Below are 26296 nucleotides of genomic sequence, written 5' to 3' on the forward strand. Positions count from 1 at the left end.
TTGACTTGATCAACCACTTAATAAGCATGCTGATATGTTTCAGTATGTGAATGTTAAAGGACCTTTGTGTGATAAGAATAGTGAGTAAAAATCCATTCTTTACCTAAAAAAAATGGTATTGCAGTGTACAACTTGACCAGTCTGAGACCTGACTAGAAAGGGCTCAATCTTACTGCCAAGTGTGACGTGTGTTTCAGTTCCAGACAAATGTATGTGTATTTTTCCCAGCCAGTGTCCACATTGTTTTGATAGCTAATGCACCTACTCCCATCTGTGTGTCCATGGGTGTGTCAGTCTTAAAATAAAACCAGACACAATGGTTGTTTAATGCTGTCTTAAAGCACTGGTAACCGATTGTGTTTTTGAACAACAAACATCTCATCTGAAGTCAGAGGCTCAGTGTTTCACTCTTATTTTAAGGGCTCATTATTAAGAAATGTGCACCTGCCTATGTAGTATGTAGGTGCACTTTTTCTTAACAACCATACACTGTGACTGTCACACACACACACAGGGAGATGGTCTGCTCGAGGGGGAAGTAAAACAATGTCTTCTCTTACCTGATACGCCCTAACATAGCAATGCGCTATGGTGCAAGGGCACAAGAGAATGAGAGATGGCACTCCAATTGGTTTACTGCATGTTGTGCCCAACAGACCTTTGATTAACTAAGAGACTAATATTGCTTTTGAACCATGCGCCTGGCACAATTACCTTTTCTCCATACTTATACTAGCAAAAGGGGATTTGGACACACCCCTCAACATACTTGCAACATGCTCTTTAGACCATACACTTCTATAGTTAAAATAGAAGCCCTATTGTTACAAAGAGCAGAAGCATTCATAACTGCTGTCTCCTCTGCAAATATAAATAAATAAAACATTGTTTCAGGGTGGTTTTAACAAGAAGTCTGGACTTTCAGGTGAGAAAGTGGTAGCTATGTAAACAGGCAACAGTCTAATCTCAGTCTTTTACAGCCCAAATAAGGACATATGGAGGGAAGTACAACTACAGTCTCAAAAAAGGCTGTGACCTCAGCTCAATAAACAGCTAAATCATTCCCCAGCTCTGATTCTTACAACACATATTTGAACCTAATCTAATCCAGAGGGTGAGGTCTGCACCCATCCCTGGGTTACAACAGTCTGGCTTTTCGCAATAAAAGCATGTAGTCTGTTGTCACTTATTAGCTCAAGTGTGTGTGATGTACTTTTCCCCTCAATGCAGATATCCAAGTTTAGGTGTAGAGAAAAACTTTACCATCACTGTGCAGTCCTCAGAGCCACTGGCAATGACATGATCATTGTGGGGGCACCAGTCAATGTCCAACACCGGGCCTGTGTGACCACACACTGTGGGGTAGGATTTGTCAATGCGTCCCGTCTGTAAAGACAAAAGATAAACAACAGAAAGTAATGAGATTAGTCTTAGTCTGGTCCTGCTTAGTGAACATTGTCTATGATGGAGGAATGAGCATGTTTTAAAACAAGACAATTACAGTATAATCCCAAGTAATCCTAAAGCCCAAGTATAAAATTAAACACAAGCGCATATACATATACAGTATATAGACCCAGTGAGTTTTTTTGATTTGATTACAAGCTGCAAGAACATTGTTTGTTGGGGATCAACTGTGTAGAGTCACAAACCTCTTGGGTAAAGCTCTGATTGCAAATATAAAGTCCTACATGAAGTGCTCAAGCCTAGCATAGAATTGTAAGTCTTATGAGCACAGAGACGGACAGATCTCAGTGTCCAAATCCAAAATATTATCAGCTTTGGTTTGTCACACCATCACCTAGCCAAAAAAGGAGGCTTAGTTTTATTGGAGCTACACAGAAGCAAAGAGAGATTACACTGAGCCCCTACTGGTCCACCCAGAGTAATTAAAGAAAGTTATTAGTGGTGGCGTCATTATACAGTAGACACATGCCAGCAGATGCTTAGTTTTATACACCAGCTCCTTACTTTAACATGGTAACCCTGAATCAAACACTAAATTGTGCTCTTTGCATAACCTGCTTATACAACTCAGCCGAGATTTAAATAAACTTCTTACGCACAACACATATGTAAAGATGCAAAGTACACGTGAAGCTTAATATGACTCCTGAACCCTACGAGCTAGGACAACCTGGTGCTCTCTCTGCATGGTGAGGTGACTTGATTAACACGTGCTGTAGTGGCTGGGGTGTCTGAGACACACCCTGGTCTGTGATAAGTCTGTAGCACCACAGGGATGGAGAAATGATGTCAGTTACTGTGGAAAGAGTTGTGCTGCTGCAGCACTATTTTAAGCATAATGGTTTCCCTAATGCAAAAAAGAGAGGATAACTCACTGCCCACAGCTTTTCTGCCATCATCCTGGGAATAGCTACAATAATTGTTCAAGACCAAGTAGTAACTCTAAGAACTGTATATTAAAGAAAGAGTAAGAGCTACAATCAAAACTACATCCTAACCCTAAACTCAAGAATGTAACCTTAAAAAATTACTAATGTTGGTCCAAACAATAGATGTAGGCTCCAGTTCCATTTAATATGAACAACATAGTCACAACTCAGAGATTTAGAATGTCGGTTTACTACAAACACATGAAATTCACACAAGCAAAATGACATGTTTTGACAGAGAAGTGTCCAGGCTTGCCAGATAAGTTGAAAATTCTGACAGCATTTTTCCACCACCCACGACACGCTGTTACCTGCAACTGCATGTTATGCAATTGTTTGCATTTCTTAACCCAGGCCCCAGGGAATCTTTTTTCTCTATTTCGAATTCTAAATTATGTCTCCTCCAACAGCAACTTACAGATCCTTCACCTGGTGTGGATCTCAAACTTAATGATGTTGATTTTGAGTATACTACTATTTATTCATAAAATTGTATGCAAAAAGATGAACTGCATTTGTAAAACAGACTTGGGGTGAAGTAGCCAGGGCTGCATGAGCTTTATTAACTTAATGATGTGAGTAAAGTGACTGTCCCCAAGTTCCAAACAGATCAAGCTCATCCCAAATTTTAAATTATGGCTTTTGCAGCCAAATAATAAAATTGTACTTTTACGGACAGAACTGTCAGACAAGACCTTTTAGACTCTTACATTTTATGAAATGCAGTCCAATTTTATCATCTTCAACATTTAAAATTTGGTGGAAATAAAAGCCAGAGACAGGGGGAAGGTGTTGTGGACCTTGGAGGGACAGTTCAGTTTAATATATGGGTGTCATGCTGCTCAGGTATTTCTGCTCAAAAAGACATTCTCCGCTTCTGCTGTAACACATTATGCAGCCTAGCAGAGGACACGGCAAGCCTCCTGCCATTACAGTGGTGTGGCCGATATCTCCAAGTAGCATGATTCATAACTCAAACGTTATATTCAGATGGACTGGCTTACTAAGGCAGTATAAGTCCTGCATACAAATCACGGCCTGTGACTCTGTGCTCCATGAAAATATTAGGCCGGTAACCAGTCACCTGACTGACACAGAGTCTGGGCTGTGACACATACTCCGGCTCCAAGTTTAGTGATCAAAGTCTGGTGTATGTGAGAATGAACTCTGTGTGTGTATGTGTAGTATGTGAAAAATCACAAGATCTTGTCTAAACTGCACCCTGACTGCTAAACACACCCTGAAATCTACCCTGAAGCAGAGTGTAAAGAAAGCGGACTTTGACACTGCTGTCAATGGGAATCTATGAGCAACCATCACGTATTAGATAACATTGACGATAACTTGAGACTGGTGACATATTTTATACTTCAGAGTCCAGTTTAAAAGCCCACTTTCATTTAATACAATTAAATATTACAAGTAATATGCATTTCCAGGCAGACAATGCATTTGGGCTTATCAATTTAATCACATTGAAGTGTATATTACAGCTTAGTTAAGAACTATTCCTACACCTGATTTGTTTAAGTACAGGGGTAAAGCAGGAAGTGCGGTGATTCCTCATGTGGCAACAGTAATGTCAAACAAACTGATCATGGAGGATAATGGGCAAATAACCCATTAAACTATTACACTTAATTTTCTTTCATAATGCTTTAATAATACTTTGACTTCACACCTTTTTCACAAAATAAACAGATCCATAATATTATTGATACAAAGTAATGCCACTGTCCAGTTCTAGCATGTAAAACAATTACTATTGTTTCAACATCAGTTGGTGTTTTGCCTTTTTGTCTTTTCTAGCACAAGTGTTTGTGTACTAATCTGTGGGGTGGACAGTGCATTTATCAAAGAAACTGTGATTTTAAGTTCACTCAGCTGCTTTTATTTATTAAACTTACATTCACAACTGTGCTGATGTTTCAGCAGATGTTATAGTTAATGTAAAACAGAAAAGGGGAGTAGACTGTGACCCTGAGCATGTTAGTATATTATCACTGTTTACTCGACACAAACAGTCAAATTACATTAATCTAATCCTGAGAGTTCAAACTGTGGTGCTGGGAATGTGGGCTTTATAACCGATGAGGAGTTAAAGACTTTTCTTGCAAGTAATTAGAAGAGTGTAAACATAACATGTCTGATAAGCACACGCTCATGTTCTATGTCTGCTCTTGCAAAAGCCTGGGTGTTAGAGCCCAAAGACTAAGACCACCACCTATTGTGCCAATCAGCGTTTGACCTCAGAGGTTTTGACACTTCTACTACTTCATGACCTCTTACATTAGTTTCAGTTTGCCACAATTTGATGAATTTGAAGATGAACACGTTTTAATCACCAGCATTAGCTCAACAATTTAAATTCTATTCTTTACGAATGTTTTGTATCGGCTCTGGCTGACTTGTTTCAATTAACCATGACGCCCCAGTAACACTTGAATTAAGCTGTGGAGCTCGACCTCCTGATCAACCCAGGCATGGCAGAGAGAGACAGTTTGACCAGAGAGAGACACGTTCTTTACATTCCACACCTCTGCCCCAGGGACTTCTGGTATGTGTACGGCTAATGAGAGCAAAGGGCTGCCAGGGTGTTAAATAAAGCACCCTTTGAGGTGATAATGGTGTTTGTAGCTGATATACATGATACAGATTTCCAAAATTTTAAGAACCAAAACAAGTGAATCATGGATCAAGCATCTGACAAGACAATACACAAGGCGTATGAAGTGAGATCGCAAGGGGATGAAGAGTCCTGGAGCCAGGTCAGGCAAGGACAACAGGGGTTCCTTTTGCAATAGCATATCTCCATTAATATTTATAACCCAAAATAATGTTACGGTGTGCACTCCAGAGTATCAGTTTAAGAGGTGTTATTCACTGTATAAAAAAGATTTTAAATCTGAAAGGTGATGACTCAGGATTAACTTCAAACAGGAGTATCATCGGCAGTCATCAACTGCAGGATGAGTGTGTGCTAGAATGTGCAATGAGTTCTATTAGAGATCTATTAGTATCAAATGGAAATGTGAAACGGGAGAAAAAAGTTAATAAAATGCCAAGAATAGATTAAAAATAATTTCCCTTATTTAGAACATTATCATCTGGGCAGTGTGATATCCCAACAGGTCATTTAATCCTAAAACACATCATTACTCATTGCCCCATTCTTGTCTTTTGATGTCATGGCAGATCCTACCATCTTTGTGATATTTTGCCATATGGTGTCACAGGAAAAAGCTTCTTCTAACGTCTAAGTTTGGGTTTTGGTTTTTAGGACTAAACAGTACTTTTGTGGCTGTCGTCTGTAGACTCTCCGTGCTGTTTGACATGATTTTTGCGTGGGTAGTAGAAAATCTGAGTCAGACTTTTCATACTCAAACCATGTTTGGTCTATGCGAGAGTGGTTGCCCCTCTTAGGTACAAGCAGCTTGTTTTGTCTTGGTCAGAGTCCTCTTCTGTTCTAAACCTTGTGCTGTGTCATGTTCTCCTCCATGTTTGTGTTGCCTTTATTCAAATTCCTACCTCTATCTGTGCCATGTGGAAGAACATGACTGAACATTCTTCAAGTGATGAACAATATTGCTGTCAAGACTTATTCGCATCACAACAAACAAAAGTAGCATCATAAAAGATGGTAGACTTTTTTTATTGCCACACATTGTCATACTGGACAGCTGTTGTGTTTCTCCACTTCTTTAATCTTAAACCTTGATCTAAAGTTTTATTTAAGGGAGAATCATATCTACAAGTATGTAGATGTTATCGAGCTCAGTCCTTCATCAGAATTGACATGATTGCTAATGAGCTATTTGTGCATTTCCTGTCTGTAGCTATTTGAACCTTAAGACCATGAAATATCTTATCCAACAACTACTTGGCAGTAAGTAGTAATTTGACTGCAAATAGTGCGACACCTTGTAGAATCAACTGTTCTGATTAAAGCAGAGGAAAACAAAAAGTGGTCAAACTAAAATACTGTCAAAAAGCAGTTTTATGTTGTTTAAACACAATGACTGAGCAACTTATAGTGAAGCCAGCAAGATATGAATGGGAACAGGTTTTAAGATTTAATTAATTCTTATTCTAATTAAAGGTTTTTAATCATATTAAAGTGTAAATTATTATCAAATTATTGAAATATAAAAATACTACAAAAGAAAACCCACCATATGGTTACTGGAAATAAGATCTCATCAGCCATATTTTCTTACTTATTGCTTTTATTAATCCATCAGAGAAGATTCCTCAAGTCATACTATCAGGTCAAAGGTTTGCAAAAAGATCATAAGATGCTCTTCAGTTAAGCCGGCAGGTGAATAGTTATGTAGCTGCTGGTAAAATCACACTTTTACACTGCCTCGAAATTGGTCTTTAACAGACTAAACCAGCCAAGCAAGAAAATCGTCTCCATGGCAACCAGCCTACAGGTACAAGAAACGTGCTCATCAAGGCATGGAACATATAAGAGAGCATCATTTTGTCTAGAACAAGAGGAAAAAATAAAAAGACCCACACCAGTGGCACAGGGTTAACCACACACTACAGACATCTGTATCCTCCGAGAGGAATGTCTGAGCCCTAGAAAACAACTAGTTGCATAGCAACAAGTAAGACTGCAGAAAATGAGAGTGAAAAACACAGTGATACAAAGCACAACAATGAAACACACAAAAAAATGGACGAACAACATTCCCTCAAGGCAAGACAGGACATTCTTCTCATTCACACAAGAGCACACTTCATTTCCTTGCAGCTCAACATGTGATTCACACATGCACACTTCTGAAGGGTCGTCCATGTCTGCTGTCCATTGCGGCTCATAACTCCATGGAAATTTCCACTTGAATAAGTCTCGGTGTCTGTACAGTTGAGCCAAACAGCTGAGGCAGTAGCAGCAGCAGCATTGCTGTCTCACCCGGATCTTTTTCTTAAGATTTACAACCTTTGAATGATGAGGCAGGAACAATACAATGCAGCACACTTCAAACTAAGCGGAAACATGAGCTTTATATAGCTGAAGAGTTGAAGTAGACTTATCTATACACAGATATACGGTAGTAGAGTAAATTTTTGGGACATGGCTCCTGAAATAATCTTGGTCAAAAGATTAATTCTGAAAACGTGTCTGAAATAAGTCTTTTATTTCTAAAATATTTGAGACAAAATGCTTTATTTCAAGTGATAAAGTATTTGGGGCTCCTGCAGCACAATATATTTGATGGATTCCTCATAGTCTAAACGCTATTTAGCCAGTGGCTGGTTAATAATGACAGGTGACAGAGAAAAAAACCTTTTCCAGTAGGTCTATAGTCATAGCAACAGCTTCAAGAAAGTACTGTAATATAGGAGGAGTTCTGAAGGGTCACTGACTCCCGTCGTCTCTTTGGTGAGATCACTCTGAATGAACCTTGTATTCCCAGTTAAGGATTGCCTCTGTCTACAGTGTTTCCACATCTTCCTACTGTCTCCCCAGTGCATGCTGTGATACAGTCCAGCACCTGTGGTGCTAAAATTATCAGAAGGAGAGGCACGACAGAAAATACATTTTTAGAAAAGAACTTGGAGCCAATCGAAGGCAGGCCCACCTAAAAAGATTATTTTCTGATTTCGTCTCCCAGATCACTGAATTGTGCACCCACTGTTACTTTATTAATAAACTGCTCATATGCAGTCTGGTGCATCAAATGGCTTAAAGTGGCATTGTACAAGCCCTCTCTTATTAAAAAACACAATAGCTTTGTTCTAAGGTTCACAGCTAAAAATAAGGTTTATTTAACAAAGCTATGAGATTCTCACACCTCTACATTAATATCTTATTATTATTATTATTCAGTAATCCAGATTGATTCATAATTATTACATGATTAGTTGACTGCATTAGTATAACATTACAAAACAAATATTTTAAATATGGCCCTAGAATACAATGAATGACTCTTTGACAGAGACAACATCTGACTTCAACCTAGTTCCCTCGTCTTAACCGCTCTTCATATTTCAGCCTATCCCAGAATTCACATGTGTACCGACACTGCATGAAACAGCCAATGGCAGGGCAGAGAGGAAATGGTCTTGGAAGGCTGTCAGGCAGGGAGCAGTGAATGACCATATATGGTAAAATCTGCAGTCAGCAGGACTGAGCGGCAGGAGCGGCAGAAGCGGCAGAGGCGACGGAGAAGTATAGAGATCCTGGAGACACACAATGACCAAAGTATGGTCAAAGACCCCGGATATCAGGCACAAGCAGTGCATTTTTGTGTGAAGTCCAGCTTAGTAAAGCAGCCACAGTGATGTATGTAAGAAAGAAGAGAAATAATGTGTCACTGCACAGACCCAGGAATTACAAACTGCAAATGTTGAGCGCTGGATGAATGGTGCATTGAGGGGTTGAATCCAAATCAAACACGCCTCACATCTGATAGTCCTCTCTGCACAGAGGCAGTGTTTAAAGCACTAACGTGTAACATGCCTTCAACATTAGGCAGTAGACTGTATTATGTTAGAGCTGGAGTTTAGGTCACGCATACAAAGAAACTTTACCAAAGATGCTGACAATTGACAAAGTGACTCTCACACGGAAAAAAAAAAATGCTGATGACTAAAACAGGATAGAAGGCATAGAACATTTAACAATACCGGGATCTGATTAAATATATAAGGAATCTATAGTTTAAGAATATATATCACAGCAAGCTGTGAATGATTTACTGAGACTTCCCTTCTCTTACACTGAGAGGACAGAGGAATTATAAGGATTTTTTTCACTGAATACTTGCTAGCTGCATTCACTCCCACAGCTTCCTTCATATGGAAATCAGGGAATAAATTAGCAGGCATCCAGCTAAGAAAGAGAAAGGGGGAGATTGAAAGCATGAGGGAAGGAACTGACATGTGTTGAGCTGGACATCTGATGCCCTCTCTATAAATCCCTGTGTTCTGACAAGAGGAAGCAACAATACTCGTGGCTGTGCTGAGTCACGGCAGCGTGCCCCACAAACCTCACCCTAGTGAGTCACACGGCTTCACCGGCTGATGACTCTAAATGAGGTGGAGACCTCAGGTCAGGTCAAAGACCCATAACAGCAACCTCTGAACTCCAGAAGATGTTTTTCCATCCATCTCCAGACACATACAGTTCTGACAAAGCACATATGCCTGAATATAAGCAGAAGGAGCAAAATGCTTTTTAGAAGGCTCATAATTTCAATGATTCTCCTACAGTTATTGCATCACAACAGCAATTATGGTGCACAGTTGCATATGGTTTAATTGTGAAGGGGGAGGGAGCATCATCACACTTCTGCCTCCCCCCCAGTCGAAGTGTGGTAATAACAAAGGGCTGTGCTGGGAGTAAGCGTGGGACAAAGGCCCTGAGCAGCTGTCTGCCCACAGAGACCACGAGCAACACAGCACAGGCAGATGGATAAGCTGGACAGATGCCCTCCCACATTAGGGATGGAAAGGGGTTGGAGGGTGGGGGCGTTTATGGGATGTGTGTCAGTGCAACAAAATTAATTGAGACCCAAGTGATTCAGATTCCAACTGTCCTTCAAATCAAGCAGAATTTTATTCCCAAGGCAAAGCCAAGTCTGTCAGAGGTAAAAACAGACACAGACACAAAAGAAGAAGGAAAAGCGTGCCGATTGATTAACACATTGTTAAAACAGTTTCTAACGAAGCAGGAACATCATAATCTGTTTTAGTCAGTTGAGTAGAAATCATCCCAGGCTCTAAGAGTAACTCTGTAATAAGAGTCCTCTACAGTGCAGTCTAGTTCAGACTCGCCCCACTTTCAAGACCTGCATTGCCAGATGAGGCTGTACTGAGATTTCCAGATGGACCTTCTTAGTCAGAAAAAGTCATTTGAAAAGAAGTGATGATAAATTCTGAAAATTGCAAATAGATTAAAAAAGGGGGATTCCCATTAATTTAACATCTGAAATTAATGTTACAATGTCCCAGTCGCTGAATTTGTCCTTTATGCTAGGCTGCAAAATTGGTTTGGTGGCAATATATACTGTGGCATTGTCCAAAGTTATAACTTGTGTAGAAAGCACACTACACTTCTAAAATAACATGGTATTTCCCTTTCAGTCCAGCTTCCTAATGCTTGGCCTTTGGAAATGAGGAAATCACTATATCTGGAGGATTAGTCTGTTTCATGCCTGCCAGCTCGAATGTGGGAAGATCTAAAAAAAAAAAAATGAAGGTCTCTTTTAATCGTTCACTTGAGGAAATTGCCCGAGATTTGCTCTGCACATAAAGACCTCAGTCTCACACCACTTTTTAATTCAGTAGTGAAAGTAGACTTTGTTCAGCAGACTCACCATCACTGTACTGGAACATAGCCCATAGAGGGTAGTTCATTCTAACACAGACACAGAGGAGTGTGAAACCAGTCAAGCTCATAGCTCACCTCCAGTACAAGCTCAGTATGAATGAGGTGCTGAGAGGTGGAATCTGTGTGATGACAGGCCGAAGGATCACTCCCCTAAGCCAGAGGCTTCTCCGATGACATGGCAGTGTACTGGTGTACACTAATTACAGGCCCAGGTTGGATCTGTCAACAGTATTGCAGTACTTATGCCACTCACAGTGTCAGGTCCTGCCACTTGGCCATCGCTTGGAGTGCCAAACAGAAACAGCAGCAGCCAACATTTGACAATTATCAACCATAATGCCACCCAAGGGCTCTCTGGAGGACATGCCAGGGTTCCTTGATAGAATCAGTCTGACCTCTATTGCACCTTAATTAGGCCAATTGTGACAGCAGGGGTTAAAACAAAAGGAAGGGACATATTCATAGAGCTAACTTATTTACAACCAAACACTCTTCAAATGCTGCCTTGCCCAACCAAAGAGCAATTCTAGCTGAAGTGGAGCGATTCCTTATATGGAGACTTGAATCAGGCAACCCGTCACTCCAGGGCTTTGGAGGAGTTTCTGTTGTACAAATGAGGATGTGTGAAGCAGCTCACAGGTCACATTAAAGTACATAGACATGTAGAGGCAGCACCCCTGCTTGTCAGAAGTAGAGTCTTCAATGGATGTTATTATATGGTGTACACAAAAACACAGGAAGTAGGCTTGTTAATGTCTTTCTAAATCCAATTTCCTCTCCCTTGTATGCGCTGACATTAATATTTATTGAAATATGATAAGTCAGATAGAAGTTTTCCTCTGGGGGGAGGGACATGAAATAATCAATCATTAATCGTAATCCAGGTAAAAGTTTGAGATAATCATGATAGTGATATAAACTCTTATCGCCCAGCCCTAATTAGAAATAGTAAATGCTTACACATCCTGTTTCTCTCCATCTGGTTGTCTGATGTGTTCTGTACAAAATAGTTATAATTCACTGTGGCATTTATTACTACATGGTACACAATAAACTCACCTTGTGTAGGGGGAGAACGAGGAAGGCTCCACCACCACTGGCCTCAATGATTATGGCAACAAATTTGGGATTGACTGCACAGAAGGAGCTGTCCCATGTGACCCTTGAAACCCGGATATCATCGTAGCACTGGTCATTTTTCACCGCCTGGCCAAAGACGTGACGGAATTTGCTCTGCCGTACAACACGTCTCATATCTGTCAAAGGAAGAGAGAATAGGATTACAACCACAAATAGTCACAAGACAACAAGACACGTATATTTGAGCAACTTAAAACAACAGTTAACATCTCATCCACACAAAGTAAAGCTGTTGTAACAGACTAAGATCAAAACACATTCCCCTTCCAGATGTGTTTGACTCTCTCACTCTAAGGGTGTTTTGCACTCCTACTTACTACTCCAACCGGTCTCCCTGGGATTTCAGTTAAGACTGGGAAAATGGAATTAACATTTATTTTTATTATTTTGTAAGTCAGAGATGGTGGCAATGCTACAGTGGTGTATCAGGGTGCAGCTTCATTGTTTCTTAAAAAATCTAGCTTTAGATCTTTGTATTTTATGTTTCACATTCTACATTTTATTAAATTTACATTTACTTCATGCAGCAAAGCACTATAGTCCACAAGCAACATTCATTATTGTGTTTGACACAGTATTATTGTGTTTGACACCTCCAACAAGGTAGTGATTTCCAAGTGGTACAGTGCTACATATATATTGGTAAAACAAACGTATGACTTATTGATTTCAAATGACTTCAAACTGTTTTTGCCAAATATTAAACATCTGAAATACTGACTACTAAGATGCTTTATCTATTGAACACTTAGAAAGAGCCACTTCCAAAGGCAAATAGGACATACCCAATCCAAACAAAAACAGACTTTGTAGCTGGTTCAGCTAAAATCCTCAACAAGACAAGAATCTGCTGGCATGAACAGGAGAGCTTTAGAAAACAAGCCCATTCAAAAGCTACAAGTCCCACTACTCTGCTTACAATAATAGAGCACTTCCAAAGATAATGGAAAGCTGGCCAGATAAACGGCCAGAATGGAGGTCCAATCTAACCTACAACCTCAAGAAGACTAAAGCTCTTTAGCAGTATTGTGAAAAAAAACTTTAATTTTTTTGAATCGGCACATGGTAACAGTTCCCAGACTGAATCGTCAACATGACCAAAGCAAAGCACAGGATGTGAGACATGTTTTGGAGGTGGTTTTCCATTGTGTGTGTGTGTGTGCGCGTGTGTGTGTAAAAGACAGAGGGAGGGAGGGAGGGAGAGAGGGAGAGAGAGAGAGAGAGAGAGACAGAGCGAGAGCATAAAGTGCAGCAAGAAAGGCTCAAATGGCATGTTTCCGACAGCACAAGATCGCAAAACAAGCAGGAAGTACTTCCTGCCGGGATGTGGGCGTGTCCCAGCTAAACACTTCTGTAAAACACATCGGTCAATGCAACCATTTACCTTTTAAGATCTCTAAACCCGGTGGGCTTAAAGACAAATTTCTTCAAATTAGATCGAGCAGTTAATGGCACTTAAATGTTAATCTTTCTTGAATCAAGGAGAAATTACATCAGATGCTGTAAATCCTCCCCTAAATTTATCTGGATCAGAACGGCATCAGTCTAGGAAACTGACTTTGATTACTGCGGTAAAGGCTGACGCAGACCAAGTGCAGCTAAATGACATCCAATTATAAAGTCTCCAGAAATCCTGGTAGATATTTTGTAGTTGTTCAAAAACACTAGATTCATTTTAAAAGAAAGATTCTGACAAAGATGCTTCATTGTTTCATTTCTAAAAAACATACAATAGCATGTCATTGACATGTCAGAATCAGGCTTTTGTCATACTGAGAAAACTTTACATAATAACAATTGGGAAAAGTTGTCAATTCTTACAATACTTACTTAATGTTCCATATTTGATAAAGAAATCAAAAAGACATGCTTGTTAATGGTTCAAGTAGAAACTGCTGCCTGTTATTGTTGGAGTGCAGGATTTTAACTCTGTTAAGAATGATTCTTTATTTACAGCTGTGAATATTTATATGTGCACAATCATTTTTAAGACTTTCCTCTTATGCAACTGTCCTGACATACACAAGACAGCTGTCACATATGTAATGTATGTGAAAATACCAGCAATTCTACATGAGGTACTGTTTGTACCATATGTATTAGGCAAGCTAGAGGTTCTGTGTCTGCCCTCAACCATATACTGTATTTTCCTCAGCACAATACGGTGGCGGTGGTGTGCTTGTGTACTATATAAGCTGATTCACTGGTGAACAACCCTTGGCTTTTTGGATCTACTGATTCTCCTGCCAAATGTGTAACCCGCAGAGGTAGAATATAGCCAAAACTCAAGCGTTTGAGAAGATTGATTCTTCACAGCTTAAGACTCCAGGTCTTTCTGCAGTAGACCAAATATTCTTCAGAACCAATAGATGCAGTGTTATTTTGCCTTAAAAAGTGATTTAGTTGCTGATCCAAGATTTATTTGTTCGCTGCTTTGTATCACAAAAAATGCTCAAAGACCAGTGAGGTGACTGTTGAGCTTACCTCCTTAATATCATTTCTTTTCCTGATTTAATTAAGTGATTATATGATGAAAACCTTTTAACATGTCATATTGAATTATATGGTATTGAGAACCATAGAATTGCAAAGGTATTGGTGCAAATATGGAAAGTTGCTCACAAATGTCCTTTGAAAAGCTCAACACTGATGCTGACCTCTGGATATCCATCAAGGTGTTGAATGACTTTGGCAAGCTGAATTTTATACTAAATCGTATGCTTAGTAGAGCCCAAGTCCACTTCATGCCATGGACTGCCTTGGTGTTTGTTTGGCTGCAATCTGTCTCCAAGGCATGCTGCTTAGCAACATAAGGGAAACATCAACCTAGACAAAAAGTACACAATACAAAAGTAAGAAATGCTAATGTAGTTGATTAACTTGAAATGTATGTTATAGATGCAGAAGAGCAATATAATGTGTGTTTCAACACAATTGTGAGACTTGGCAAAACAATCACTGAATTCTCAAGGTGAGTGTGGGCCTGTAGAAAGATCTCAAGCCCACTATTCTTCATATCTGCAAACAGCAGGAAATTTCAATATGTTCCTGTTTTAACAACCAACCACTCTGAGGATAACAGATCAGGACTGCCCCAATATACACAAAACAATACTGAATTGTGATGTGACCTAATGTAATCACAAAAACAAGACAACGGGTGAAGATTTTCCACAAAAGTTGTAAATATACTCAATAAAAATGACTTAACACAAGTAAAGTTGAATCAGCATGACTGAGTAATCATTGTTTGAGCTTTTTGTACAATGAGTAAGAAAAGTCGTGCATAAACTACATTGCAGAAACATGAAACCTTTATGGACAGGGTTGGGCTGTATCAGTGTACACACTGCAGGTCGGAGCTGACTGGGTGGGGTTGCAGCAGATTATGCAATACTGGGTCTTAGTGAATGAAGAAAAGGAAGAAAAGGAAAAAAAGGAACATTTCATCCAAATTGACTTTAGGAAGGAAAGCGTTTATTTTTATTCTGTATTTATGTGAGAATTATTGCACCAGGACATAAAACTATTGCTGTCATGGACAAGGACTCAAATCAGACCTAAATTTTAATTTTCGATAACTTCAGGCTCAACATATAAACCTTCATAAATCATTTTTAATAGCAGAACTGTTAACTCAAACCATAGAGCTATAAAAGACAAGAGCTGTTTTGAGCCTCCAATACTGACTTTCCTCCATGGTTTCAAACACATCTTACCACACTCCTGGGAAAGGTAAATCCTTACCTCCACAATGGTCAAATGCCAAACCAATAACTCCACCTTATCCCACAGGACTCTTAGAACATCACTATCCCTTAGTCGCACCTGATGAGCTGAGCCTGAAACAAGTAAGCTTACAACAATTCAGGAGGCAGCAGAAAATGAAGGGGAATGCTTGCCTGTTTTTATGGTTGTAGCCAGGGCTCTAACATTGTTTTAGGATTTTCTTGAAGTGCTTCGAGTTCTATGTGGGTTTATATCCTATAACCTATATGATTCTGAATAAATCTATGCAGTTGAAAAGCTTGGTCAGAGATTTGTGGAAACAGACAAAGACATTACAAAAAGGACCACAAGGGTCAATCTGGTTAAAACAAGCGGAGGCCTCACCTTAAACAACCCCATTCCAGTCAGCCTCCTGCAGCTATTATATAAAGTCCAGATTCAAAAGCAAATTTATATGACAACAAAGAAAACCTCAAAATAACTACAACAACTAAACCGAGGACTAAACAGTGATTGCTTAAAATCTGTTGTTTTTCTTACCCATTGCCATCACAAAAAGATAATAAGAACCATAAGAAAGTGGTTATTACTCTGCATGCAACCATATCGACAAGGGCTGTGTTGAAGCACTGAAATGTTGGCACTAGTCTGACAGACTAAACCATAAGCACGTCATATACAGACTCACCTTGGGGAAATGCTACTCTACTCAGTGGCACTCTCCTGAGATTTAAAGCTCACTGATCATGCTCCAATTCAAGCAAAATGACCTCAAGTATCTAATGGGCAAATCGGATGTGAGGAGAGCTATGTAACTTATTGCCTCCTCAACCAGCGGACTGACTCTGATGTGCAGACAGCAGGAGGACCCCACAGCCTGAGGCAACGACAACAGGACGTGGGAACGGCGTGACACAGTTTTTAGCATCCTTCTCTGTATTCCTCAACTTCACTCACATCTGATTGTTCTGGTGACAAAATGTGGGTCCTATGTTAAGCCAATCTCTGTATCTCACTCTCATAGTTTTTTTAATCTCCTTATAATATTACTAAATAAAAGTCTTGTTTTACATAAAAAAATGTTTTTTTTCTATATATTTGGTGGCACTTGTGTTTTCTTTGAATCTATGATCAGGTTTATAGTTCAACTGTAAATTATCAAGCCACAATTACATTTCTGTCATAAGGGTTTGATAGCATCTTAGGAATCATTGATTGTTTTTTTTTTTTATAAATCAAAGAGTGGCCTATATATCAGCATCAAAAAAATTTAACTTTCCAATATATTGGCAACCAAAAAACCAGAAGGGTACTAGTGGACACAGTATTAAATAATAGACAATCGTACAAAGCTACACAGTAATAAAAGTCAAATGGTAACTTAAGAATTTGGGTCTTTCATCCTTGAGTTTGAACTCTTGTGTTAGGCCATGGAAGGTTTTCCTCTCATTTCTACCTCAGAGTTACAGAACAGATTGCTATCCTCCATTAAATCACCGGAAAATTATTTTGCTCTGACATAAGGCTGCAAAAGAGCTACAGAGGAAAAGTAAAAAAAAAAAAAATATTATTGAGGGTTCATGTTTGACCAGTTTGCCAGAATGTAATTCCTAGAACATTTGTTGTTACTGGAAGAACAAATAACTTTTCAGTCACTTGATCCAAGATCCATCTCTTTAACAGAACACTAAGATCAATGAAGCTATGGGAGATGACCGTGTTGTTCCAGGAAAGTCTTTATTTCTCCTCTTCCTTCATGTTACTGAGTCATCAAAAGTCTTTAAAACTGTGGTATCCACCCTTTGGAAAGAGACTGTATATAGACTATTGCACATCCTCCGAAACAGGAGACATATAATGCTGCCTATCCCTGCCATGTTCAATTATCTTCACACATTCCAATTAAGACATGGAGCCACCCCATTCTGCCAACAGCAATTTGTACTCCAACTGGTTTCTCATTGTCAGACTTGGACTATATTATTACGTATCATTGTCCCACCCTTACACCCTTTACAGAGATGTCAGGAGACAACCCTTGATCTTCACATTCAAGTGAAAACTGGAAAAAGGATGAGATTTTGTAAACTGCTTCACTATCTGATCTTGGCTATGGCAGCCACATCTGGATTAAAACCCATTGCCAGGTCTGTGAAACTAAAAGGTTCTAGTTAATAGGCAATTCTAAACAAGAGTGAACATTATTCTTAAATGCAAGGTCTAAAAATAGTCTGTAATTTTTCACTACTATGATGTTGAGGGAGCTAAACTATCCGTGTTTTACTGTTTTTGATGAGTGAGATGTGACATAACATGAAAATCCCAGCTACAAATCAGGATGAGCTGATGTACAAGAGGGAGGGGCGACAGAATTAGAGCTGAAAGCCTCTAAACAGTCTCCAAAGCAGTTATTTTAGAAAACTGCATACTGTGTACCACTACTGTATACTGTGTGTCACGAGTGGGAAAAAAGGCTTCACCACATTTATTCCTGAATTGATATTGATTAATTATTTACACTGACCTAGTGTATTAACAGCTAGCAGCTAAAGGTTAGCCCCAGGGCTAGCAGGTTAGCCTGTTAGCATCTGCGAGGAAATCATAGAGGTATTATTTGGTTCACCAGAAGCTTTTTCACAATCATATTGAATAAATCCTCATGATCAATGGTGTCACTGAGCAGTAATGGTTCAATTTTCTGCTAACCTCTAGCACCAGAGGTTTCAATGAGATTCATTTAATTATAACAATATTACATCTAACTTTATTAAAAACTTAATTATTTGGATTATTGAACTTAAAGGCCTTAAGCCTAAAGACCTATTAAAGGCACTACTTTTAGGACAAATGATTCATTGTGTTGTGATAGTATAGAATCATATTGCCCCAGCCCTACTGAAGTTACTTCTTCATTGGCCCAGTGTGGGTATTCCTGATGTTGTAAACCTAGAGCGGTATTTACTGTAATGTTGACAGACAATAGACCCATCTCAAAACAGGTTGAGCTGCTCCTTCCACAGCCTTTTAGAGTAGCCAGAGATAAACACAAGAAAAACGTAATCTTTGAGGCTGCAAGAAATGAGGTAGGTATTTTATCTGTTATTCAGTTACTTTATCATAACTGAATTTGACCAGTGTAAGCACTAGAAAACACACTTCGCTGTCATAGAAACAAAAAGCGTTCTGACTGCAAAGCAGAAATTTATTTGTTTTACCTTATTTGTAAAGTTGATCACAACCCAAAATTTGTCTCATCTGGAGGCATTTATCTTTAAAGTTGCAGTCTGAAGATGAGGTCATTGGCGTGTGTAAAGCCCTTTGCGGGTACACACAATCAGCAAATAAAACAAAGCTCAGCCATGTTTCTCAACAGCTCTTATCTGCTATGCATTTCATTTAGCAAGTCCTTTGTCTGTGCTTTTCAACATTGTATTTATTGTCGCCATTTCTGCAATGCTAGCCTCATCTTGGTAGCTACAGCTGGCCATCGCGTAGACACATCTTTTCAACAAATGGATGGCAAATCACTACACTACGTATGGTAAAACCTAAACTCCTAAATATTAAAGCCTGAGAGTACAAAGCATGATCCTTCCTCTTCCTGATCAGTTACTTCCCCCTCCCCCAGAAAGAAAAGCACAGATACATACGCACACAGTCTATTTGGGCTGCATGCAGTGCTACAATACTCTGGTCCAATAACATCAACCATTTACACTAATTCCAGACGGCTTAGCTGTTAATGTAAATATTTCAGGTGGTTTGGCAAACAGTTTCCTCTGGCATATTTAGGAGTTTAATTTTGGGGCATAATGTGTAATTATGTCAGATGGTTTAATCGTGTTATTTTAGAGACATAACAGTCGTTGATGGTCATAGACTTTTCTTTCCCACACTTTAATACCCATGCCACCCCTCGCCCCCCACACACCAGCGATGTCGCCTCACTGCTCTCCATACACTGGCTGCCTTTTGCCTTTTGTCACCAAGACTGCATGAGACGCCACCTAAATCCCCTTCCTGTAACCAAGGCCACGGACCACCATTGTAATCAGATTCCAGCTACATTCCAGTGCATTTTGCAACAATGAGATAAGGTGCTGTCTTTTCACCACTTTCCAACCCCAAGTGATCATGCAGTCTGCTGCCTGCTCAGTTTAAATGCAACTAGAACGCAATACATTATGCACCACTGTATCTGTTGTACTTTGTAGAGGAAATTAGATTTGCAGACATGAGAGTAATGTGGCTGAACATTCAGCTTCGTAAAACATAGACAATAAATTACTGGCTCCAATCAACAGCATCAATAGCATGTAAGTGTGCCAGGCATAAACATACGAAAAAATGTCAACACCAAAAGTCAAATGATTAGGTTTTGCCAACTTCAGCATTCCAAAAACAGGGGAAAAAACAGACCCTTCAGATTCACATGTGGAAACACAAACTTGTCAGAAAATGTCTGTTTAGCATGACGCTGAGCATGCCTTGACCTGTGCTTGAACACTAACCCGCTTTTTCAACTTTCTATCACTTTCTGTGCTGTGAGACTTAAGGCGCTAAATCCTAAACTTCTTATCCTGCTTAAAAGTCAAAGTTTAATAGGAGACCACTTTAAAATCCTATAAAATTACTTACAACAGAAAAAGCTCTAGTTTAGAGGATTGTTTGTGTATAGAGTTACTTTTAAAAATGCATCTACTCAAATCAAACCTATCTGCCTGGGATTTTTATCAAGCAGTGTTCCTATCAGACATTGCCTAAACACATCTAGAGAAAAGAGGAAAAAAACAAATCTGATTATTTCTCAAATCTGAAATCCTAAACTCCTAAATATTACAGCCTGAGAGTACAGAGCATGATCCTTCCTCTTCCTGATCAGTTACTTCCCCCTCCCCCAGAGAGCAAAGCACAAACCACTGCTCCATTTCAACAGATGTTGTCAGCTGTGGTGGGAATGACCAGTGGAAGAAATAGTGCTTCTGCATGAATCTGCTGGAATTGCTTAGCTATAAAGCTAAAAAGGGGAGGTTCAAAATAACAGAGGACATCTGAACTTCATGAATGATTGAGAGTCCAAGTAACTCCAGCAAAGGAATTTGCTTTTTTTTTTGAGTCACCTTTTAGTCATTTTATCTATTAGTACAGTCAGTGGCTTGTGTCAGTGTGCAAACAACTAGCAGCACATATTTATATATTTGATCCTCTTCATCCAACAGGCTGGTACAAACAAACAAACAAAAAAACAAACAGATAAGCACACTAATATGCTAAGCAGGTGGTTAGATAATGAGATTTTTCTTTCCGTGTTTCTTAAAATAAACTACTAAACGCTGTGTGTGTGTGTGTGGAGGTAAATAAACCTGAAGTAAAACAAAAACATGTTAATTGAATATACAAGCTGTAGTTTTTCATTCTGAAGGTTAATGGCCTGTCAAGTCCTCTTGAAAAATGCTGTGAGATAACAGCATCTTGTGCAGACAGGACTTGACAAAAACTGAGGTATGTCACATATGTTGAAAGAATGTGATCCGATGTTTCCAAATGAGATGCAGAGACAACGCTATTGACTACACATGAAGATGGTTTCCATAAACTGCTGATTATTCCAGAAAAATGATATGAGAACTGGCTACCAGGAAGGTTAAACTACAGCTAAGATACTTTCTCTCCTATATACATATTATCTAATCCGCAAAAGACAGCCCAAGCTCGGAGTGCTTCTTCTAAAAAATTCCAGCACACCAATGACCAGTGAGATGGCCAGCAGGGAACAGGTGGACTTCACCAGACCTTACTCAACAAAGATTAAATACATTTCATGGATATGCTGGATTATTGGAGGTTAAGATTCATGATATTCTCGAAACTAATTCAAAATGTTCAAAATGTACTTTCACCACAGGTCACATAAGAGTGCCTTGCCACAGCTGTTAGGAACCAAACACTGGTTCACATCTCGTGATTAGTTTCCCTCTGCTCCCTGACCCACTTCCTCTTTCAGCCAAGGAACAGGAAGGCAGGCTTCTCTTTTCTAAAGATCCTATAGCGTCGCACAACCAGTAGAGAATGATGCGTCTGGAATGGAGAGCAAGCCCAAACACGGTTGTAGTTATGCTGACTGTCAACCCTGGGGTGGTTCCTTCAGCCTACACCTGCTCTGGACCCACTGAGAGGGAAATTCCTCCAACACCAAAGCTGATTATACCATAGGAGCTAAGTAACGTTCAATACAAGGACTGAATATGTAAATCATGCTGCCCTTTTGGCACATTACAAATTAAACTGCCCTAATGTCATGAGGAGGAAAATGAGCTGGTGGTGGAGTACAGACAAAGAGGTCACACAAGGGACTATTTGGATCATCACCCAGTCATTAGTGCTTGACTTGAGACTATTTATGACTGCCAAGTGAGGAGGAAAGCACCATTAAGTCTTCAATGACCTCCCTAGAACCGTCCGTTTATGATCAGGTTCCAAGCACTTGCCCAAAATGGTACTGGTATTTGGGAATTGCCTTGCCTGTAGCTTGAAGGCAGAAACGAGCCAAATGTTAAAGACCAGGCCAAGTTGTCATACTTGTCAAATTAAATCAGTAAATAATGAAAATAATCTTTTTATTGCAGACCTACTTGTGACACTCCCTGTCAAACCACTCAATGAGCAAACCCCATTTTAACTACAACACACGTGGTCCAGCTGTGGAAACGGTTTTTTCTAAATATTAAGGCAGACCAAACTAATCGGACAACGAGGCGTCTTAAAACAAAGTCACCACATCTTATTTTGACGAAGCTAAACAAAAACTGACTGTGAACCGAAACAGCTGTCATCATAAAGCTGCTGGACTCCGACCCTAACATTTATGAGCAGGAATACTCTCAGAGACAAGACACTTCTCTGTCTGACCTCATTCACTATAACTGCAGCACGGAGGTGCACATTGAGTTTAACGTCATACCAACAATTTCCCACATGATATACATTCACAGTCAAACTAATGGGGGACAGAATTATGCATGGGCTACAGTCGTGAGCATGGAAGCAGCGACCACGTCTCTGATACGACCCTTTCTCTTCCATACCAGTGTGTTAGTGGGTCAAATCTGAAACTAATACCATCAGTACTGGGTCTCAATTTTAAAAATGGGGGTGGGGGTGGACACAAGAGATCCAGAATGGCAGGGGTGATTCCTGGATGTGTGGGGCCGATTGTTCGGTTTGAGGAGAGCATGTCACGCTCGGGACAGGATGCCAGGGGCCAGGGCGCGGTTGTGCTGCTCTGCACCTCCGTCTGTGTGGATCCACCGCTGCGGGGAGAAGTTTTCTTGCGGCACTATGGTGAGCTACCCCACCCCGCTCTGCTCCCTGCTCCACACCGTGTAGCCACAGCACGTTTCCTCTATTCATCCACCCAACGGAGAGGGGGGGGAGAAAAACCCTTACACCTCTGGTTGTAACTTTTCTAGCATTGACAGCTAGCTAACAGCGGCTGAAGGCTACAGCTAGCTTTAAAAAGAGAGAGGGAGAGAGAGAGAGGAGCAGCTCACATTCTACCCTGGCTCGTTTTAGCTAGCGCGTGCACTTCCCTGTCCCGGGCTGTGATGTCTGGAGATGGACGAGAGAAAACCCGAGCAGCCATATTTAATAAAGCCCATTTAAAACAGTGTGGTGTGTGCGCGCCTACCTTCTGAGAGGAGAAATTAAAGTATTCCCGAAAAGCGAAATGATATAACACGCAGCCCAACGTGACCGGGTCGATTCCTCCTCCTCCGCTGAGCCTCTGACTCTCTCTCTCTCCCTCTCTCTCGCTCCCGGCGATCTTTCCCTACTCCCGCACTAGCCCCGCCCCCTTCTTCGGCTTGGCTGACGGTGAGTGGAGCGGCTGCAGCTGACTGACAGCTCCCTCAGCCAATGAGTATTTAGATAACCAGACTGGGGGGGCTCCTTCCTCCAGGTTCTCAGTCACAGAGAATCACCTTCATTTCTGTCTGTGGACGTTTTTAATCACCTTTCATATCACTAGTATACATCTGTGCACCGTCCATTGTTTTCTTTTACTGTTGTATCTTAGCCACTTCATTTATAAAAGCACTAATGTCCATTTATTCATCAATCAATATGAGCTCATTTTACAGCCTTACTGCTAATTTAATTTATCATAATATAACAGATAATTAGGGTGAAGCATCAAAATTGAAATAGTAGCGTGGTTTTATATATGCATATACATTTGTGACTGATGAAGGTGTAAATATGTGGATGCCACATATATGGATACAATCAGAACTGTATAAGGCTGAATTGTGCTTTGTTAGAAAACAACAATAATTTTAATAATTACCTCTTTTATTTTATTTTTATTCTACAGGCTACTTCTAATGTCCATTACTACAAAATATTATATCCTAGATTATACACAATGAAAAAATATGTAATTCTTGCCTCAGTGTTGTTTTACAATATCAAAAAGAATGTATTTCAATTTTCCTGAAGAACACAATGTACCACACGTGTGTATCAGCACCACAAGATGGCGTTATTTCACAAATTCAGCATTTTTTTTGTCAGCAGAAAAAACATCTGTGCTCCATCATCCAGTCTTTTTTCCCTCACCCGCCCTCAGTCCTGCATATCAGGAATGACGTAATTGTTTACAGTGGCTCTGGCAACCCACCATGTCAGGGTCCATGTATTATGACTTTATCAGTTAATTGTTTTATCAATCACAAATGACTCCGTGATCAATATACCTGCTGTGTTGTAATCCCCTGTGTCTTCTGCACAACCTCCAGTTTCTATTTATTTGATACAGCAGTGTGTATATTGCAGTTAATGAGATTTAAATGCCCTTACCTTTTCTCATTGATGGCTTCCTGTCGATCGCCTTGTCAGGGGATTTCTGAGGAGAGTCAAAAGCGGCCTTCATCTTTGCCACCTTCAATGACTGGGCCTGCTCGTCGCACTTAGCTTCAGCTTGCTTCGGCCGCTCTTGGTGCTGCAGTTTTTCTTGCAGTTTAATTGTTTCCTTTATGAGTTCAGAGACAGGCCTAGATTTGGGAAGGTCGTTGACAGTACTGTTGTCAGTTTGGTCAGGTGTGTTAAGTGTCACATGCAGATCCTGCTTGATGCTGGTTGTGACCTCTGAGCGACTGACCACAGCTGTCACAGTACCATTGCCTGTCTTATCAGCAGCAGGTAGACGGCATGACTCTGACTTCTGCCCATCACTTTTCGTGGGTGAAGACTTTACTTCCGACAGAGAGGAAGGTGCAGATTCCTCAGCGATCACACTCTCTTCACATGATGTTCTTTCATATGAACCAGCTGATTGTAAGTCATCCGGGGACAGGTTTTCAGAGGGTCCCATGTTTGATGAAGCCTTTTTTGGGTTGATGCTCATCTCTGAACTCTCGCAACAATGTGATTGTGGTGGCGCGCTCTCACTTGAGTCTTTAATGTGGTGATCCTTTGATGCAAGGTTTGGTTTACGTGGGTTCCTTTTTGAATCAGCAGAAGAGCGTGAAACACATCCTGACCGGTCAGTCCTTTCACTGGGTATCTCTGTTCCTGTTCCGTCGAGGATCCTTTTTGCATTCATGTCCGCAGGAACATCTGAAGTGTCCTTGTCTTCCTCTTTTATTTTAGAAAGAGCCGGGGTTGCCTCCTTGATGTTTCTCCTCAGTAGTCTCTCCAAAATAGAGCTGGATGAGACTGGATTTGATGCTGAATCTGAATCACATTTGTTTGTCTTGGTTGTGTCCGTTTGTAGATAAGGCCTCAGTGACTCCTTTTGATCATCAGTGTCGGTGACCTTTGGTTTTCTTGAAGAGTAGTCATTCAAAACTTGCTCAACCTCGCATGTTAGTGTTTCCCCCTTTGCATTAGTCTCTGTTGTCCCTTTTGGACGTCTACAATGAATGGTATCACTCATGTCTAATAGAGACTCTTTCTGCAGATTGTTTTTGGAAGGATGTTGGGCTTGGGCTGGAGGTGGTTCCTTCCTCTGCCTGAAGCTGTCCACTGTTCCTGCACAGAGCTCCTCAGCTTCAGCCATCATGCTCCCATTCTGATCTTGAGCAGACAGCGTTTCACTTCCTGTGTGAGCGCTACATTTGCTCACATTCTTCCCTGCAGAGCCCTCTTCGGTGTTGTTGGATGAGCTTGTATCCTTTGAGGTAACAGAAAGGCCATACTTTTCAGCTGAGAAGTTTTCCTCTTGTCTCTCCTCATGAGGGCCGGTTCCTTCCTCGTGATACTCCATCTTGATCCTTGAGGATGTCCGGAGCTCTTGCCGAATCTTTCTCTCCTCTCTACTAAAGTGGCTGAACAGCTTGTATGCTGTGTTTCTTTCCTCAATTCCTGCACTACTCTTTCGGTTCTTGTCCGTCTCCTGGTGAACCACTGGAGCGGCCCTGCCCATGTCTGCTCCTCCTCCTCTTCCCTCCTTTCCTGCAGCCCCTCCCTGCTTCACCTCCCGTGCAGCAATAGGACTCACCCACAGATTTACGTGCCTCTCACTGGAAGGTGTTGTTGGCTCCTGGTGGGGGCGTCTGTCTCGATCCTGTGTGTCTTCCCCTAAATTTTCCCCGCTGTTACCAGCCTCCTCCTCACAGGAGCCTTCGCCTTCCATGACTTCACCTGCATTACCGTCTGCACCTACAGGGTGAGGGCACGGCCTTGT

At 40.5% G+C, this 26296-nt stretch overlaps 1 protein-coding gene across 2 annotated transcripts in view; it reads right to left on the reverse strand.

Annotated features, from left to right (window-relative positions):
* coro1ca (coronin, actin binding protein, 1Ca) overlaps positions 1–26044 on the reverse strand; it is a 32646-nt gene extending 6602 nt beyond the window's left edge. Inside the window, exons 1-3 of one of the 2 annotated variants that reach the window (XM_069523797.1) lie at positions 24469–26044; positions 11803–11999; positions 1264–1386 (exon numbers count right to left, since the gene is read on the reverse strand). In XM_069523797.1, the coding sequence (XP_069379898.1) occupies positions 1264–1386; positions 11803–11999; positions 24469–26035 (1887 nt within the window). In that variant the 5' untranslated portion in view covers positions 26036–26044. Of the gene's footprint in view, positions 1–1263; positions 1387–11802; positions 12000–23299; positions 23466–24468 lie in introns of those variants that run through there. The other variant, XM_020100903.2, reaches the window with a different exon arrangement.
* Between the last annotated feature and the right edge of the window lie 252 nt (positions 26045–26296).

This window comes from Paralichthys olivaceus, chromosome 4 (genome assembly GCF_024713975.1).
Source record: "Paralichthys olivaceus isolate ysfri-2021 chromosome 4, ASM2471397v2, whole genome shotgun sequence".
Lineage (NCBI taxonomy): Eukaryota > Metazoa > Chordata > Actinopteri > Pleuronectiformes > Paralichthyidae > Paralichthys > Paralichthys olivaceus.